The sequence below is a fragment of the Paramisgurnus dabryanus genome, chromosome 24 (genome assembly GCF_030506205.2).
Source record: "Paramisgurnus dabryanus chromosome 24, PD_genome_1.1, whole genome shotgun sequence".
Taxonomy (NCBI): Eukaryota; Metazoa; Chordata; class Actinopteri; order Cypriniformes; family Cobitidae; genus Paramisgurnus; species Paramisgurnus dabryanus.
The window spans coordinates 23,161,382-23,182,245 of NC_133360.1; the positions used below are offsets into that span (position 1 = coordinate 23,161,382).

At 34.3% G+C, this 20,864-nt stretch overlaps 1 protein-coding gene across 3 annotated transcripts; it reads left to right on the forward strand.

Annotated features, from left to right (window-relative positions):
* The first annotated feature begins 323 nt into the window (after positions 1-323).
* On the forward strand, positions 324-11,328 carry lhx9 (LIM homeobox 9). Of its 3 annotated transcripts, none has more exons than XM_065259520.2 (6): positions 324-575; positions 2,942-3,152; positions 3,948-4,150; positions 4,778-5,133; positions 7,587-7,789; positions 8,326-10,302. In XM_065259520.2, exons 2-6 carry the CDS (start codon positions 2,979-2,981, stop codon positions 8,578-8,580), a joined length of 1,191 nt encoding a protein of 396 aa, XP_065115592.1. In that variant the 5' UTR covers positions 324-575; positions 2,942-2,978; the 3' UTR covers positions 8,581-10,302. The 3 variants fall into 3 exon arrangements, with proteins under 3 accessions (XP_065115592.1, XP_065115590.1, XP_065115593.1); XM_065259518.2 differs by having other exon boundaries at positions 328-575; positions 2,577-3,152; positions 8,326-10,300; XM_065259521.2 differs by lacking the exons at positions 324-575; positions 8,326-10,302 and adding an exon at positions 10,631-11,328 and having other exon boundaries at positions 585-3,152.
* Positions 11,329-20,864: the final 9,536 nt, after the last annotated feature.

Genomic DNA, 20,864 nt, shown 5'->3' on the forward strand with positions numbered 1-20,864 from the left:
AATAAGCAATTATATACAGATTTATTAAATCTAACAAATCATAGTCTTATATTAACCATATGACAAACTTTCAGTGACGCAGTCTATTTAAAAAAAAAGTGAATTTACAGATACATTTTTGTGAGTATAACGTTTATTGAAAGATTTTGACCATGGCCTTGAATATATGACCATGTTTCCTATTTCTGAAACACCCCAACACTTCATCCATGTCTCGATTTGCTGACACACCCTTTCGGGTGATAAGAGTCTTTACTAATGAGTTGATAAAATTGTGTGTTAGATTAGGGAGACACCCAAAATGTGCAATGTTGGGTTTCCTCAAGGACCAAGACTGTTATATAAACAAGATTATATTCACATATGATAAAAGTGAATCATATTCGCGCATGTATATTCAGTGCTCACTCCGGATTTGTTGTATAATTGACACTCATGCTGGGAAGAGAGAAACAAGGAACAGCCCCCATCTGCTGGTAACATTGCTCCTGAGTCCTGTCTAACCCCCCCTTCACTTCATCTATCTCTTCTTCACTGCAAGACTGGGACTTTAGGACGGATCTCACCGGCTAATGGTAAAACATCACTTTTTCTTTTGTTTCTTTTCGTGAAGGTTAAATCAACCAGATACTTAGCTTTAATTTTTTTTAATGCATGTTATTTTTGCATAATGGCGAGGGAAGACAGTTTCTAAAGGCAATTTGCACAGGTGACAGGTAAAAGTTAATGCTGACGAAATATTACATATGGATAAACGTTATTATTGAAACCTAGTCCCATATGAACATTATTTAGATGGGCTGTGGATAAAAGAAATATTTGAATAATTCATTAAAACCTCTGGCATTGTGTAATCGATATAATTAACCTTTAAATTTAACTAAACACTAACCGTGACGGTATACAATTATTCGTTAAAGTAAAACGCAAATGCATCAATAATTGTACTGTAAAAAGTAACGTGCGAAAATATTTTAACTACAAATATGAAACAAACAATTGTTATTAATAATTAAATACAACAAGAAATGTACGGTTTTGTGCTTCGTATGGGCTATGCGAAAGGGGAGTAAAATGTAGGAGTCAATTGCATGTTATCTACTTTGTGCTTCTGATAAAATAATTTCAGTCTAAAATGGAATCATACTAACGAATATTTATACTTAGCCTACGATGAATATTTGGTGTCTTTTTATGTCGATTTTGTAAAGCTAAAAAACAAACTTAACAGAAATTGATTATTATCAGCTTTTATTTTTCATTCAACATTTGTTTATTTATTTCTTCCAGTAGGTTAAATAATTACTGATTTTTAGAGACAAAAATAGGCCTATGTGCAAAGGCTGTATCCAGAAACTAAAAGGAGCGGAGAAAAAAAATGTAAAATAGGAAAGCAGCTATCTGTCAAAACTAAATTAAAATCTCGCAGATTTACTAAAGGAAGCCATTATTGCAATACTAAAGCAAATCCATATTTTGATTTAAATAATTAGCTTGTGTAAATGCAATAGCGATTGTCACGAAATAATATGTAAATGAACTACGAGCATTGCACTTTTAAAGCTACGTGTAATGTAATATAAGAGATGCATGAACAGCGCCTACACAAGCCATGCTGCCTTTGATATCATTACTAAGTGCATTTACTATCAAGGATGTCTTATGATTTTTATATAAAATTTGTTATTTTTATTCAAATAGAAAAAAGACAGTGACAATAACACATTTTGCGTTTGATACCTTAAAATCAAAGCATCTAAATAACTGATTATTCCTCCTTACATCATTTCCCTGTTCTGTTTCTTTCTCTCTCTCCACACACACACACACAAATACACAGTAGCATTACACACACACCTTGATGGCTGTGTGACAGCTTTTAAAATTATGCAAATTTTACCTTTTGGGTCTATTTTTACTTAATATGTGTCGTCGGGTAATAAATGCTTCTTGTTGTTTTTTCCAAGCTTAAATACCATAATACCTGAATTTATGCATTGGAGCTACGAACTGCTGAGTGCAAATTAAAAAAATACACGTGGTTATGATTTCTTTACTAATTTTTAATTTGTAAACGTGATGTAAAATGACTAAACATTTGAGAAAAACGAATTTCACAGACCTATTCCTGAAATAAATTATTAAATAAAATAGAAGCCGAGCGAAAACCATGTATACTGTACAACCAAACAACTGTACTTCATGGGTTTAATTACATATTAGTTACACATAGACATACAGAATTCTAGTTTAATATATAGACTGTAATATAAAGACTCAAAGCACAAATAAAATCACATCATACAATTATATTTTTCACGAAACTGCAATGCTTAATGATCCCAAATTTCTTTAAATTGAATACATTATTGATCAATTTAATAATAAACCAAGTGTAAAATACATGCAAGCAATCTAATCTAAAAGCAAACAAAAAACCTTAAATGTAAAAAGGCAAAGTGTCAAAGCATCAGTCAATAAAAGAAGTAAAAGGTCTATACCAAGTGCTTTCCACGCTCGTGTTGCCCATCACCATCGGTTTGAAAAGAGAGTGACAGGTCTTTGTTGGTGAATAGAAATCAGTGGCATAGGAGAGAGGGAGAACTCCTCCTACCCAATTACCCAAGCTGGGCAGGCGTTTGCTCTCTTCACAAATAGGACACAGGATCTCTAACACACACAGTCCCAAACCTGACTTTCAAGCATTCGGATCCCCGGTAGGAGATTGGGACTATCTGAAATCACCATTTAAAACTTCAGACGCGTAAACATCTCATCCAGACTTCTGGTTTTGCCTTATATCATCCGGACTATACTTTTTCCCTCCTATAGACATTGGAGAAGTGGACTGGTTCCTGCCTCTCAGCTTGTTCTTGCGTTCTCCATCAAACTCTATCGGCTTCGTTTTTAAGCTTGCATTTGTGTGAATTTGTTGGTGCAGATCCTCTCGGATGTTTTAAGGATCCGGACAGTTGTATATGGAAGTTGTGGGGTGCAAGGCGAAAGAAAGCAGTTGCACATTGCGTCCAGCAGCCATGCTTTTCCACGGCATCTCTGGGGATCATATTCAAGGGATCATGGAGGAGATGGAGAGGAGATCCAAAACGGAGTCTCGTCTTGGTAAAACCGTTCAGATGAACGGGCGAGAGACGGTAAGATTTTGTTTTGGATGGTTTGTTTTCCATTTGTTGTGTATTTGGGTTGTTTTAATTGCATTACTTCGTCTTTATGACACACTTAACAGCTTGTAATCAACTTCTAAAATAAATAAATTAATGTTTGAAATAAACAGCAACAGCGATGTAGCGAAAAATTTTTTAGTAGTGTAAGATCCAAGTTTTGCCTTATTAGCAGGCCTTGGAAATTCGAGATTTCCTAAATGTTTAAATGATTCATGGAAGTATACGATTTTTAAGATTAACGGATCAGTTAATAGTTTTTAATAATAGCCTTAAGAAGTTGTAATAGTTTCTGTTGAAATTATTTATTGCAAGCATGTCATAGACACAAATGTTTTATACATATTATTTGCAATAGCCTACTAGGAAGTTCTGGTTATGATAATAGTATATCACTTAATAGTATCTATAATACTTAAAACAGTATACATTTGCACTCATTTATACATTTTATTTATGCAGGCATCTTATTTATACATCTTAAAAAATTATAACGTTCGTAATATAAATTAAAGTCTATTTTTTTCATGCATCACATCTTTTATATTTAGAAGCTGAACGACCCTGACCCAGTCGCTATTAAAATGTGCAACTTTGTTGCTCTGTTAACAATAACATCCGTAAAAAATGTTGACTAATATTTTTTTTACTTATTTATTATATTGTTCTTATTTAGTTGTATTTCTTTTGTGGCAAACGAATTTATAGGAATTTATTTTGATCATAAGCTTTCACTGACCATCTATTTTTCTTATTTTATTGTTAAAGACTATGCCCTCCATGAGTCCAGAGAAGCCTGCCTTATGCGCCGGCTGTGGTGGAAAAATCTCGGACAGATATTACTTACTCGCCGTTGATAAACAGTGGCATTTACGGTGTCTGAAGTGTTGTGAATGTAAACTGGCCCTCGAGTCCGAACTGACGTGTTTCGCTAAGGATGGCAGCATTTACTGCAAAGAGGATTACTACAGGTAAGATCTAACTTTTTGGCCTATTTAGTAGGCCTTCGTTAGTAAGGCCGCTTGCAATCTGCAGCTTATGAGAAATGTAAAACTTTTGTAAACACGCGCTGATTACAAAGTAAAAAGAACTGGTGACAGCTGAGCCAAAATCCATTGTAAACCATTGACCCATATAGAGATCAGCAGTGATTCAATGACACGTTTAAACCTGAGCTGATCTATTCTTGTCTAAAAACATTTCAGAAAAAAACTCTTGCAAGAACGCTTACATTAAAAATATTGTAATCCGTTCAAAATATTTTTCCGCTAATCCAATGGCCTAAGAAGTGTAAGCAATGACTTATTTTGTAACCAAAATAATGTGCAAAACAATTTGACACCTTAACCTAAATTAACACAAAATAATCTCTTTCATTAATAAAATAAGTGCTAACAATTTCGTTTGTCCACGTGTCATATTTATTTAGAAACATCAGGTTATTTGCTCTATATTTCATTTAGGTTATAAACACACATATTTATATTTGACTATACTTGTTCAATAGGCCTGCTAGTGTAGCCCACCAACACAATACTGATATGTTAGGCATTAGCAATAATGTTTGTCAGTGATGATAAATGAATTGAATGTTTCAGAAGGTTCTCCGTGCAGAGATGTGCCCGCTGCCACCTTGGTATCTCCGCTTCGGAAATGGTGATGCGCGCCAGGGACTCCGTGTACCATCTGAGCTGCTTCACCTGCACCACATGCAACAAAACACTGACCACGGGTGACCATTTCGGCATGAAAGACAACTTGGTTTACTGCCGGGTTCACTTCGAGACCCTTATTCAGGGAGAATATCACCCTCAATTAAACTACGCTGAATTAGCGGCCAAAGGCGGGGGGCTTGCTTTGCCTTACTTCAATGGCACGGGCACGGTGCAGAAAGGAAGGCCGCGGAAGAGGAAGAGTCCGGCGATCGGGATAGATATCGGCAATTACAACTCAGGTGAGATGTTTGTTAATAGCTGTTTAATGAATGGCCTGATTTAAACACGTGTAGTTGTCTACAAATAAAATTGCTATTTTTTCTGCTTACACTTTATATATGTTTTTATTACAAATTAATTACATTTGGAAATTTAGAATAAATATGATGAGCAACATATATTTGAATTAGTTTACTAAAGGCTGTTTCCGAATTAGCGCATTAGGCTATTATCAAAGTTATCGTTCATTATTCGATAAATTGGCTACTTTAGTATATTACAAATAGTGTATGGTGTGTCAAGGGAAATTAGTGTTTATTTATAAACTTTATTTATTTGATATTAAGGTCTAGTCTAGTCATTTACTATTTTAAACACCATCTATTTAATATGCAATTTGTGGGCCAGCTTTCAGTAAACACTGTTTGCCTAATAAGCTTACTGTATGGTTATAATTCGTATATACATTGTTCAATTATTACATTATAATATTAAACTAATAAGTTGGTTATATCACGGAAAGGCTACTAAATCTTAGTGTATGAGATTTTCTTTATTTACCTATATTTTTTATATTTGGTCTTTACTGTAATTTATTTCACCGACAGTACCAGCAGCAGTCAAAATAACGCTCTTTTCCTCGCCGCTGATTGGATCAGATTAATTATAGGTCTACCTCATTAGTGCGTCATCAAACATCTAATTTAAATTCTCAAAGGAGTGAACCCTTGACCCAACCCCACGTGCAGGAATCATAGCTATTTAAGATCACTAGCCTCGTGTCGGTTTCTGTACCTTTATATAGTCGTCATTATTTCACATTTCTTTCGTTTTCGATTAACATTTTATTCGAATGTTTGAATGAAGAAACATAACGCCATAACACAAATCCCCGCTGCGCGTGTTTTGTTGTGGCTGTTACAATTGCTGTGTGCCTGGAAAAAATGGCTTTGTGTGCCAAGTATGTGCCGTTCTTCATGAATGGAGAGAAATAAGGGTAATCTGCCTGTTAATTGTTCTCTGTTAATTGAATGTGACGTCGGAATCTCTGGCTCTTCACCAGCTCTCATTCAGCTACATGAAGGTCATTGCTGTTCTCAGGACAACTCAACACGTTTCAAACAGTTATTAATAACAAAGTTTTAACAGTTATAAAAATAAACGCGGATCAATCCGACTTTAAACTCGTTCAGACACTAACGTGTTGTGACGTTTGTATGTATGCTGTTGTTTGTCCTAAAAAATTAAGCGGTTGTCAGCTGTAATAATTATCAAGTTGACACGACTTGTGTATAAATTTCTTTTGGCGATATAGTACATAGTATATAGTATTTATTTCGAATTATTTGGATTAATTAATACTGGCTTATTATTATTATTATTATAATTATTATTATATAACAAAATAATAATGATAATGATAATAATAATAATAATATAGTAACAATTTTGGTATTTTTATAGCTTTCTTGTTCATTCGATTTTTCCCTAATTTCCCCTTATTTATTATCTGCTTTTCTGTTTCTCCACAGATACTGTTTTTGTATCTTTTTTGTGTCTCGTCATATGTGCTCAGATTTAAACGAATTCATTTTTTTAAATAGATTTTTGAAACATAACATCTTATTAGGCGCCAAAATTCAGCATATAACCAATGTACTGTAAGTCACAATGCAGGAGTAGCCTATACTTGTTGCATAGACATTTGCAGATAGAGACCTCTGGTGGCAAAAAATAAAGTGGGACGTGAAAACCAGAACATGTTTTCATGAGGTTCTCATAGCTCTATAAATGTAAAATAATTACTGTTTTGAATTAGTATTACGATTGTAAATACGAATATAAACAGTTTGAAGAGATGAACAACAATGTTCATTACCAAGTTAATGAAATGGATCAGCGCCCTACAGCAGGATTTATAATGCAAAATTTACACTCTTCCAAAATATGCTATTCTTTTAGCTATTTTGGCACGGGTTAATATTTAATTTGCATGTATTAATAGCTATATTTTCAAATTATCACATAAATAAGAGTAGATAAAATCGAAATTACGTTAAAACGAGTGATAATTAATTGATACAATGCTATATATATTTTATACAACTGGAATCTCTAAATTTGGATGAATATTGTTAGGCTAATACCTTTCTTTTTTTTAATTATTCGTTTAAATGAATATCAGTATCCAAGGATAACAATACAGTCAATTTAAATAAATATGGTAAATTTTTATCTAAACATACGTGATGATGATAGCCAAAATGTCTAATGTATGCAATGTTTTTAAACTACATGCTCGTCCCCATCTCTGAAGATAGCCTTGCAGTTTATCAAACGTTTCGTTGTTTTTATAATTATAATAATTTAAAACGATTAATTCACAAACACCTACACTTTTATTTCAGAGAGATATCAAATCTTGTTTATTATTGGTTTGTTCTTATTTTCTCCAATCTTGTTTTTTTCTCAGGTTGTAACGAGAACGACGCGGATCATTTGGATCGCGATCAGCAGTCGTACCCTCCTTCCCAGAAGACCAAGCGCATGCGCACGTCCTTCAAACACCATCAGCTCCGCACCATGAAGTCCTACTTTGCCATAAACCACAACCCTGATGCAAAGGACTTAAAACAGCTGGCCCAAAAAACGGGCCTGACCAAGAGAGTTCTTCAGGTAAGAGTCACCTGATGTCTAAACACAGTTAGAGTCCATTTCACATTCACACAACTCATCTCATCTTTGAGTTGTTTTGCTTTTCGTTTTTCATCCCGGGACATATTTGGTTGTGTTACGTCATATAGTTTCACATGTCGCAGGGCAATTGCTAGAAAGTGTAGATAAAATGTGTTTTGATTCTTAATACCTGAATAGTCTCTATTTCAAATGAAGGATTAATTCAAGGGGCAATACTGATACACCGATATCCATTAAGCAACCTTTAAAAAGCTAAATGTTTGGAAATAAATGCATACATACAAACATTATACGGACACCAATTTCTGATGATCTGAATTGGATTGTGTCCATTTGAAGGATGGTCCATGTTTTTGAAATACTCCCTATAGCAAAAGTTGAGGCCTACTGTAGTTCACTTTGGCATTGTTGAGTTAAATGATTGTTAAAATGATTTTCATGAGTAAAGGCAAAAATATGACAATAATTGGAAAACAAAGCACAAAAAGAGTAAAGACCCTGGGATTGGTTTGCAGGTTTGGTTCCAAAACGCACGGGCCAAATTCAGAAGGAACGTTTTGCGGCAGGAGAATGGGGGTGTTGATAAGGCTGATGGCACATCACTTCCGCCGCCCTCATCTGACAGCGGTCCTCTGACCCCACCAAGCACGGCCACCACACTAACTGACCTGACCAATCCCTCTATCACCGTAGTAACATCAGTGACCTCTAGTTTGGACAGCCACGAATCTGGGAGTCCCCCACAAACTACCTTGACAAACCTTTTCTAACACGGATTTGTTTTATTTTTGTCCTTCATCCCCCTTTATTTTCTGATTGTTGTCCACGAAACACTTTTTGGAGACCAGGGAAAGACCTTTGGACATTGAACAAAAATGAAAGACCTAAATGTGTAGCATTTGCAACCGCGTGGCAGCTGAGTTTGTTTTGTTTTTTTTTGTTAAAAATCTGCACAGTTATCATTTTAGACGGTGACTAATTGACTAGATTTTAGTATTTTATTTTATTTTATTTTTAAGACATTATAATGTGAGTTTCAGTTTAAATACCCTCCAAAAATATATCTGCACACTGTGTGCCAGCATACATGTTATGTTTTTTGCATTTTAGCTTTTCTGGTATGGAAATACAAATATATTTGCAGACGTAATATAAAGAAAATTATTTATTTCATTTGTATTTCAAAAAATTATTTAAATTGGACGTACTTTGTAATTCTTTAAATGGTTTAGGTTTCACCGTGCAGATCTTTACAGTGATTGTAGCTCATTCTGTACCTTCACATTACAGTTGTCTCCAAAACTCAAATGCCCGGCGGATGCTGTAACCTCAATTTAGCACTGTTCCCTCACCGATTCTGCAATGAAAAATCATACTGTACACCTGTACTTCATCTGTACAGTAAGAAATGCTTCAAATGCCCGATTTTGGCACGACGTTGTGCAATATCAGATCATATTTTCAAGGTGGCCTAATGAATTGTTTCTAAAGTAGCAGATTTAACCCTGTCTGTTTGGGCCTCAACTAGTGGGACAACTGTTTCGAATTAAGAGATGTAGTAAATAAATACTCGGTGACAATATGGTGCCCAGTAGGAAACATTATGAGCGAGTCCCTCATGCTGAATGTAGGTCCCAGCGTGACTTGTGAATGCTAAGCAGGAAGTTCCTGCTGCTTTTATGAATCCAGAAAATTCAGAATTGATAAGCGAGTTAACTCGAAGAGAAACATCTTTTCTTTTCCTTTTCTAAGACAGACCCTTGCCACTGAACAGACCAAAAAATATTTATTGTGGGTTGGAGGTGCAGGGCAGTTTAAGATCGGTCGGGGTAAAACATTTCTTAAATTTGTTCTGTTGTAGAACAAAGTGGTACACTAGATCTACTTCATGAAGTAGATGCTTAACTCAGTTCTACTATGTGCCTTACGCGATACCTTGGAAGAGAGTTTGTGAAATTCAGGAGATACATGTTTGTTTGTTAAATGATTTACATTCTTGAAACGCCTCACTAGTTTTGTACTGTTCTGTTTTCCATCTGACTTTTGGAAGATCTTTTTAATAGCGTATTCTGTTACGAGGGGGCAGCAATGTCATAGAAAGCACTCTTTCTGATATAGTTGGTAAATCCGAGAATCATATATATTGATCTTCGTGTTAATAGTACAGTACGTGTTCTGCCGAGATTGTCCATGTTTCCTTGTTTCTTGAAAATGATGGTGTATAGAAACTATTTCCCCTTAAATATTTATGGACCAAACAGTTGTTATATCTTATTAAATTTGTGTGAATAAAATACTTTGCATTACAAGAGTTTTACTTTTCATTACACAAACCATTTTATGTTGACTTAAAATCTGCTTACAGGGAAAAAAATTACAGATGAACCCAAAAACAAAACCCTTGCACGTTTTGCTTTCATTCTTACATCGATTTGAAACGTTACTGTTTATTTATACAAAGTAATGCCCCATGGATTTGAACCAAAGCCCTGTAGTTACAAGTAAACACTGTAAAAAAATCTCTGTAGAAATTACAGTATTACTGGGTATTAACTAGCTGCCAGTAACTTACTGTAGATTTTACATTTATGTTATTTAGTAGCAACAGTTAAATGAACATGAAACATTTTTAGTCTTCTACAGTAAGTTACTGGCAACCAGCTGCACAATTACAGCAAATTTTTTACAGCGTAGACGAGGATTGCTTTTTAATGCATGAGAAATACAGATCAAAGTAATGCTAGATAGCATTAAAATAAACCTTTCAAAGCAAGGTTACTCTGTAGTTTAATATATTGTTACTTTATGATTTTTTTTCAGGGAGAACAAATCTTGGGGCATTACAGCCAAACTTCACGACGTTTGAAAATTCCCTAAAGTATTTAAAGAAGGGGGAAAACTTTGATCGGAATTCTTCACCATTGAAGACAAAGACAATATTAGGATAAGATAATAAAGTGATAAAAATCCACCAAATCTACAAAAAAAAAATTTAATCCAAAAATGTTCGACACTACCTTTGTCCGAGAATTCTTATGGAAAGAATATTAAAGTTATACAGTATTGCTGATGTACATATTTTGGAGCGGTCTTGCTCCAAGAGGCGACTGCAGGAGATGGAGGACTAAAAATCCCATACGCATGCATGTCTACACACGCACACACATACTGAAACTACCTTGTAATTCTGCTTGCTGTAAACATTCCTGTGCAACAAATGTCCACGAACACACAGTCTTCCTTAAACTTGGCAGCGAAATGAGAAAATCAAAGGGAAGACTATTAAACACCATATGGCTGTACTAAAAAACGAAACTAAGCTGAAAAAAAAGAGAGATTAACATTGCATGCACTTCATTATGTTTATATTATTTTATATTGATGTTTTATTTGTTGTTATTCTTAATGCGTTCAAAGGAATTTTTATTGTGAAGCCGGAATCATACCGTAAAAAAAGTAAAAATAAATAAATAAATAAGTGAAAGCATGCTTTATTTGGCAATAAAAGGTGATTATTTTTGTATTGTGGTATTAGTTCATAAAAGATGTTTTTTTTAATCAGTCATTGTGTATGCACGCTTGATAAAATATTTGTAAAATATTTTTTATGTTTAAAAAAAAAAAATCCTTAAAACTCCAGAGAACTCTTTGAGTCCACTTGTTAAACAATGCTTGTATTATGCTGCATGTCTTGTTAAGGGTTGTAAACAGAGTTTGGACAAGCATTGGGCCACATGGGGGCCTAGTAAACAGAACAGTGTTGAATTCCAGCTATGCCTGAGATGTCAGTGTAGCTCTGAGCTGCATCACTGATCTGCCGCTCGTAGGATCAAGATAACCACAAAAACATTAATTTCGCTCCACAGATGATTTCTGCACTTCCACACAACGTTAAAATGCTTTGTTGGATAATCTAACTACTGTATGCTTCATATAATAACTGGTTTTGTATGCCTGCTTGAACCTCACAACACTAGGCCATGCTAATATTTTTTTAAATGGTCAGATTGGGGGTAAAAAAAGAAAAAATATATCCTTATAGCACACTTTCACTTTTTATAGTGATACATATGCATGGTTTTGTATGGCTAATATACTCATTAAACTATCAGATGTTCTTAAAAAATGGACACAAGGAAAGCTTACTTTGTGTTTTTTTTACAGTACTACTTTACATGTGATCAGCATCAGGCTACAGTTATTGCTATTGGAAACCTATGAAGCCAGCAATGCCAAGGTCCTGGTTTGCACACAATTTTACAAAAAGTAATGCAGGTCCCTTTGAATAAAAGCATCTGCTGAAAATGTGTAATATAGCCTATATATTTATGATATGGATTCTGCGGATACATCACATCCAGTAATCAGTATTTTTTGGGGGGCAAAGTCAGCAGATATGCTCAAAAATAAGGTCCTGAGATATCAAAAAGGAGGCAATGATAAGTAGAAGATTTTTCATCCAGGACTTGAGGAGGAGTGGACGGTCACCGTAACCAGAAGCAAACAGAAACCTGAATGTTATCATCTAAAGCAGACCACGATTATATGGAAATCACATTTGGAGCCAAACTGCATGAGGAATGGAGAAGGTTTGTGATGTTCATAACTGAGCAGCATGTTGTGTTGCTAACACACTGTCGGATGAGTGACGATTCGCACAGTACAAATAGTTTTATACAGAAACATCATCCTAAAAAAGGTACAAGAAGGTACTAAAGTTGTCACTGGGGCAGTACCTTTTCAAGAAGTACACTTTTGTACCTATAAGGTGCATATTGGTACATTAAAGGTACATATCTGTACCTAAATGGTAGGACCTTCTTAAAAGGTACCATCCCAGTGACAACTTTTGTATCTTTTTTTGGGAGTATACAAAAAGACTACCTGAAGGAAACGTTTTTAAGCGATTTTTTTTCTCATGTATGCAGTGTTAGTTTTGGTCAGACCTCCCTGGAAGAGGAGATTTATATCTTAAATGGACTATCCTCGTAAAATAAAGAATAAATAAATACAATGAAGTTAATTCATAATTATGATATTAATAGAATCTGTATTCTTGTACAGAACTTTAAATATGTTTGGAAATTTAGCTATAGGGTTTGTCAAAAATTACAAATAAGCGTTGTTTTGTTTCATCTCAGACGTTTGGCCTAAACATTAATGAGACTGAAGTGAGAGCAAATGCGTCCGACACTGTAAAAAGTACTTTGCTGTATTAAAGTTTTTTGTTAATTTTGATTACAAGTCATGTCAACAGAGATGAGTTGTCACAACTTATAAAATATAGTTGAGAAAAGTCAACTTAATTTATAAGTTTATAAGTTATAACAACTCACCTGTAGTTATAACAACTCATCTCTAGTCAAGATAAATAATATTAAGTTGAAATGACTTGTAAATCCGAGTTGATTCAACAAAAAATTTTAAGGCAGCAAAGTATTTTTACTGTGCAACAATTAAAAGTTGTAAATCAACTCAGATTTACAAATCATGTCAACTTACTTTTATTTATCTTGATAAGAGATGAGTTGTTACAACTTATAAAATGAAGTTGACTTTTTTCAACTATACTTTATGGGTTGGTTTCCCAGACAGGGCTTAGGCTAATCCAGGACTAGGCCATATTTATATTATGTCATTTAGGAAGTTTTTACAAACATACAGCTGTGCATCTAGAGACAAAAAAATGTCACCGATATATGTTAAAATGAGTCAGGAACAGTTTTTATTTAAAATTAAACCAACTCCAACATGCATTTTAGTCTGGGACTAGAATAAGTTCTGTCTGGGAAACCACCCCTTTAAGTTATAACAACTCATCTGTAGTGAAGATAAACAAAAGTAAGTTTAAATGACTTGTAAATTTGAGTTGAATCAACAAAAAGATTTAAGGCAGCAAGTATTTTTTTTTGTGTGTCCATGGCACGAATTTCTGCTTTTTTCGTGCCTTGAGCACGACTTTCTTTTTCTTGTCATTTTATGTATTGTTTTACCTTTTTTTCCTACTTTTAAATCATTGTTGGTTTGGGTTGGGGTTAGATTTGGGGTTTGGGTTATGGTGTACTTTTTGTGTGTTGGTTTCTACATGTTCTTCTTTCACTTTCAAAACTATTCTCGTCTGGAGTTGGGGTTAGAGTGGGGTTTGGGTTAGGATGTCTAAAAATGTAACAGAAAGTGATTCTAACCCCAAGCGACAATGGTAAGAATAAACAATAAGAAAACAATACATAAAATGAGAAAGTAAGTCGTGCCACGGACACGAGAAACTACTTATAGACGGTTTCAGCAGTAACAACATAAACACGCGGCTTTCGTGGTCAACACGTAACTTCCGGTAAACTCTGCTAAGAATAAATAACAACAAAGTCCTTTTAAAGTAGTTTATTTATATAACAAGCAAAATAAACAACATGTAGATTACTAGGGAAACCAAAGCATTTGTTATTTTTGATGAGGTATTTGTTCAAGAGTTCAGTTTAGCAGCTAGTCAGACAATAAAAAAACCGAGACCGGAAGTAAAGTTTGGACCAGATGCGTATCGTGTCACTGCACGTGCATCCGATGAAACCGTCTAGAGGGGTGGTTTCCCAGACAGGGATTATCTTAAACCAGGACTAGGGCTTAGTTTAATAAGTAAATATAACCAGTTTTAACAAACATGCCTTACTAAAAACATTACTTGTGTGCATTTTGAGGCAAAACCAAGGGCACTGATGTATTTTAAGATATGTGCAAGTTGTTTTCAGTTTGAACAGCTCTTACATTTATTTTAGTCTAGAACTAGTCTAATCCCTGTCCGGGAAACTGCTGCCCCATAGAAATTTGTGCAAGACATTTGAAAAAGACATTCATGCTCAAGGCACAAAAAAAGATGCATTTACAAATAACACAATTAAAATATATAAATTAATAAAATTTTGCGTGACTATAACACGACTCTCTGTGAGATCAGTCTGTGAAAAACTGTGGTGTTTTCCCTTCATGTTTAAGCTGCGGTGACAGATCTTAAAATATGCCAAAGACATTAATTTGTCTCAAGATACACACCAGCAACATCTTTTTCTAAGTCATGTTTATAAAAGATGCTTAAACATCTCAATTTATCTAAGACCTAGTCCTAGCTTTGCTTAAGCTTTGCCTGTGAAACCGGGCCGTTCTAAAATTAAAATCTGGAAGAAATCTCCTACAAGAGTTCTACAAGAGAAACTTCTGAGCAATAAAATGTTCCTCTGGGAAATTCTCAAACGTGTCTCTCTATTGGACATTTGTGCTTCAGAACACACAGTGTTGTGTAAACATCTGACACTAGATTGAGTCTGAGAGACACATACAAACACAGACAGGTACATTGCATATACAGTACACTGCAGAGCTGAGAAAGCAGGAAGCCCAGTGTCATATGATGTGTACAGTCAAGCTGACGTACGTATGTATGTGTGTGTGTGTGTGTGTGTTCACAGACAGGAGCAGTTCCACACCAGCACCCTTTATCCTGGGAAATATGCATATCACTCGCTGCTACTGTGTCAGAAATACATGTTCATGTACCCACTGCACTGAATGTACACACACACACACACACACATTCTGTGACTCTGAGGGCCAGGCAGATGCAGACGATACGTCGAAGGTTTGTAAAAGTAAGGTCAAAGTTCAATGACTTACATGCCGGTTCGGGTGAGGGGGTCAAAACACAGACCCAACGCTTCTTGGTGAAAGCACACATACAGATATAATACCAGTGGCGGCCGGTGATGACTTTTTTCGAGGGCGCTCAATGCGAAGTTCTTTGCAACATGTATGTAGCCCGTCGTGTGTGTGGTTCTTAATTTCAAAATATGTGTTCTGCGCGCCGAGTGATCCTATGTGCATCATGTGTCTTGTCAAAATAAGTGCTTGCTGCAGATTAATCTCATGCCAGTCCTTCCAGAAAAACACAGAGTTTTTTTGTGATTAGTGCGGGCAAAAATCCTTGATCTTGCGGCACGTTTTCTTAAAAAATGCGATGGAATATGCGGGATATTTATGAATTTTATGTGATGAAATTGCAGGAACTTGCAAAAATTCAGCATTTCAGCATTTGCAGCTTTTTTAATGATGTTCACGTCACATAATCCCGTCACTTCATAACGTACCCATGGCAACAGGGGACATGGCTGCGCTTGTGTGAGGTAAATGCAACATTTTTCACATTTCTGCTAAGATATATGTGATTTTTGCAACGAAAATGCGGGGCTTATAAAAACATGCAAGCCCCGCATATTTTGCGCACGGAAATTTGCAATTTATGCTGCGAAAGTGCGGCGTATTTAAAAAAATGCGTCCCCCGCATAAATATGCGGACTTTGGCTGATTTTGCATTAAATCATGATATTGCATAATCACGTTTTTCTCAAAGGACTGTCATGTTTAATAAGGGAGTGTCTTGCGTGTATTTTGTGAATGTGAGCGTCTCTTTTATCATAAACAGTTTAGACGCGTGTGCAGCAGGCACTTATTTTGACAAAACACGTGATGCACATGACACTCCGAACACTTATTTTGAATTTGTGCCCCTCGGATGAGAAGTCACGAGCCGCCACTGGTGCATACAACTAAACATATTGAAAAATCACTTATATTTTGAGTTTGAACCTATACTTTTTATTAACTTAGACTTTTAAGCAACTAATTTCCACAAATGTTTTATGTAAATTTTACTTATTCAGATTTAAAGTGAAGTTGACAAGTGGTGACACAACTTTTTTTAATCTCAATATTTACAGATATTGCAGTCAATGTTTTGATCCAAATTTTGAGGACTTTTCTATTTGATGATATTATCAGTTTTTGCTTTCTTTTAAATATTTACATAAAGTGGTGCAGTGTGTAAATCTAGTGGTGAGGTTGCGAATTGCAACCAACAGCTCAGTCCACTGCTCACCCCTCACTTTTGAAACGCATAGAGAAGCTACCGTAGCCGCCACAGGAAAAACATGTCATTGACGGATACAACTTAGCAAAAAAAATTTTTGTTAACGGCTTCTGTAGAAACATGGCGGCACAAAATGGCGACTTTCACATAAGGGGACCCTCGGTGTATGTACATAAAAACGTTCTCATTCTAAGGTAATAAAAACATAATGGGTCATTATAAAAAGGTCTATACACCCCTGATAATATAGTTTTATATATTATTTTCCATTTCTGTCAAGAGATCCTTTTAAAAATTACACACTTCACCTTTAAAAAGCAATGCATAGTATACATTAAATGTTTATTCATCAAAATTTAGAGGAGACAGCCGCCTGAATTCCACGAATGCAGATACACATGAAACCAAAACAGAGAAAGACAAAAGCGCACGTGTGTGTGTGCGTGTGTGTTGGTTTGTTTACATACACACATAGATGAAGAGTTGATTTGGGTGTCTCTTTATATATCGACAGCTACGATGAAAAATAAAATCAAGCTTTCTTTGCAATATGTCGCGATACTTTCATGCGAATCTTAAAAAAGTTCATTGTTTCAGGGCAAAGAAAAACAAGACCCTAAAAAAAAGTCACATGAGAAAGCTAATCTACATTCCAAAAACATACGAAATCAAACAAGGGTTTTGGCAAAACAAATATCTAAAAAAAAAAGTTTGTATTACAGAACTGCCATCGTTCTACTTTTGGAACAATCCACTCATTGGATTATTACTCAGATTCTGAGACAACAGATTCGAGTGTCGAACCGTGCAGTCATAACAGCTGCTTCTTATCCATCTATCTAATTATTCCCTCAGAAACCAGAAATTTGAAGATACTAAAGACAGTGCATATCTGTCACGGAGCAGCATTGATCTTATTGAGAGCAAAATGTGGGTGTTGAGGGAGCCCAATATAACCCATGCCATTAAATTCCAGCATGCCGTTATTCACCAGCAGAATTGACAGATTTTGCACAGACGTTTCTTTTAATCTTCAACGCTTGTTCAAGAAGAGGGGAAAACACACAGTGTGTGCTTTACCTTTCTTATATGATATTTGTGAGGTGGTTAGCAGAACTGCTATTGATGTGTCAGGACAAAAAAAATAGTAGAAGCAACACGCAGCACTTGTTGATTATAAAGTGTCAAAACGCAAAAGGAAATATTCTTACTTTTCTTTTATAAAACAAAAAATACCCAAATCTTCTGATTGAACGTATTACTACTGTACCGTGTTTCGGCCAAACTCAGCAGAAGTAGCCTACACAATAAAACAGTTTTACAGCTGATTAAACAAAATGGATATTTATTCTGTATTCTCTATATAGATACGCTCAAATAAAATTGATTTCTTCAAAGGTGATACATACATCAAATGAAGTTCCACATACTTTCATTTAAGAGTTCATTTCACATTTTTAGTTTGCAAGGAGAAAAGTTTGCGGGATTTTACATGAACATCAATGTGGGTTGTAGGAGGTAGACAGGAGATCCTTTTAAATATATACACTTTAAACAAAATATGCAAATTAAAATACATCAATATGTGTGGTTCACACTGCAGGTGAAGGTTACGTTGTGATGAAACTGTTTACAATTTCTTTAAAAGTATTATATGTGTAAAAAATTTGCTGTAATTATGCAGCTGGTTGCCAGTAACTTACTGTAGAAGATAAAGACTGAAAATGTTTCATATTCATTTAACTTTTAACAAACTGTCCCCAGTAAATCACATAAATGTAAAATCTACAGTAAGTTACTGGCAGGTAGTTGCCGATAATACCCAATAATACTGTGATTTCTACAGACATTTTTTACAGTGTATTACATTGTGTCCTCCTGTAAAGCTGCTATGCGACAGTGAATGTAAAAAGCACTCCACAATTATACAAATAATTTAATTGAAACAGTTTTGGTGAAAGACAATTCAATTTAAGCAGTTGTAGTGGCTCAAGACTTGTGAAGAGGCATCATTGCAAAGGGACTTAAAAAAAGAGCTGTTTGTTGTTCAGATGCAGTAAAAGTCTATTGTGGGGCTATTCACCATCTCTGAGAGTTGACATTAAGTCCATGTTCCTAAATTCTGGAAACTATATTATATTCCAGAAAACAGAAATGGTAAAATATAAAACCAATCTGGAGGTAGAACAAAAGTTTAATGTCACTTTCTGAATCGAATAGACACCCACTCAAAAGAATTTTCATTGGATTAACTCAATTAAATTGTGGGCAGGATTTCCATCCAATATGATGTACCCCTAACTCATAAAAAACTGCTTTACACAATAAAAATATATTGAGTTTGTCCAACTCAATTTAAAGTAGATGGCAGTACTCAAATAAGTGTAGTTGCCTCAACTCAATATAGTGTAGTATGAATAACTCAATTTAGTGTATTTTGAATAACTCAATGTAGTGTTGTCTAAATAAAAACTTTTTATATCATACTAATTAGCATAAGCACATGTTAGCATGCTAAAAATAATAACATATGATATATTGGATGAGCATGTGAGAAGAGAGAGTTCATTGAGAGAAATACGTCAAATTCACAACTTAATCACAAGCGCCACTCTTCTACACGATGGTAACCAAACAATTTGAAAAAATATAACACAAACTCTTCTATAAGATAAACGAACATTAAACACTATAACGTTTTTCTCTTTACCTAAAAATGCATATGACAACACTTAATTTTAAAAAATTACTCTCCAAGCAAAGCATGCTGAAAAATACAGATCCACAGCCCAGTTAGTAATAGTAACAAAAATCATTCATGTGGTCCCAACATAAAATCATTAATTGGACCGAACATGATAAAATTAGGTTGAGATAAAAAAAATAAAAAATTGTGTTGTATTACTTGTTTCATGTCAGTAAATTAGAAAAGGTGCAAACATATTTTTTGTGTGTATATTTAATTCATATTTTTGATATACACATTCTCTGACAGTGGAAAAAACAAATAATCCACGAACACGACACAGATCCATCTGAAGAAAATGGCGGTCCCACAATACCAGAGTCATTAACCGAGGTATTCTTCATGTGCAAACGAAAACGTGGTTAAATTTAAAGAATCGTTGCACAGAAAATTAACCTAATATTCAATTATGTTGTATATTTTATTTATTTTAAGAAATACAGAGTCTATGATACAGCAAAAATTTTATCCAATAATGATTATAAAAGCAAGAAAACCTGTCTTAAACGCATCACAATCCTGCTTGAGAAAATGGTGGTCTGACCTTTTTTCCAAAACCCAAACTCAAAATAATTAAATATATATACTGAAAAAAATATTCATTCAATTTACTCAATTTTTTAAGGTAAGTGGTCGAAACCAATTTATTTTGCTACATGTTTTGTTTTGTTTTGTATTTCTATTTATTTATTTTTTTGTTTAAATGTAGCTTAAATAAATTGATTGCAACCACTTGAGTAAATTGAATGAATCATTTAAATTTTTTTAGTGTATACTTATTGCTCTTAATGAGATATTTTAAATCAATTGAACACAATTTTAATGTGTCATTTCTAAGAGGGGCTTGAATAATTTTTTAAGTGTACAGAATAGAATTTTAGAATTACAGAATAGAATAGAATAGAATAGAATAGAATAGAATAGAATAGAATAGAGACTTGCAGAATAGAATATACAGAAAAGAACAGAAACATAGAAAACAAAACAAAACAAAACAAAACAAAACAAAACAAAACAAAACAAAACAAAACAAAACAAAACAAAACAAAACAAAACAAAACACTTATATACAAATCAGATTAGAAATGTGCAGAATAGAATAGAATAGAATAGAATAGAATAGAAACTTGCAGAATAGAATAGAATAGACACAAAAAATAACAGAAACTTACAGAAAAAAATACATGTTAGACTTACAGAATAGAGACTCAAAGAACAGAGAAATTAGAGAAATCGAAAGTTAAAGAATTAAAACTTAAAAAATAAAACACATGTCAAACTTACAGAATAAAACATACAGAATAAACCAGAATATGTGTCAGAATACAACAGATAAGAAGTGCCATAAAGTTTAACAAAAGTAAATCTGACAGAAAATTAAACTTTCAATATTT

What these genes read in the sequence shown, in the direction of transcription:
- lhx9 (XM_065259520.2), top strand. Translation starts at nt 2,979, where the DNA reads ATGGAAGTTGTGGGGTGCAAGGCGAAAGAAAGCAGTTGCACATTGCGT. An exon ending in AGATGAACGGGCGAGAGACG is followed by an intron (nt 3,153 to 3,947) that starts GTAAGATTTTGT and finishes TTATTGTTAAAG; the next exon opens with ACTATGCCCTCCATGAGTCC. An exon ending in TGACCAAGAGAGTTCTTCAG is followed by an intron (nt 7,790 to 8,325) that starts GTAAGAGTCACC and finishes ATTGGTTTGCAG; the next exon opens with GTTTGGTTCCAAAACGCACG.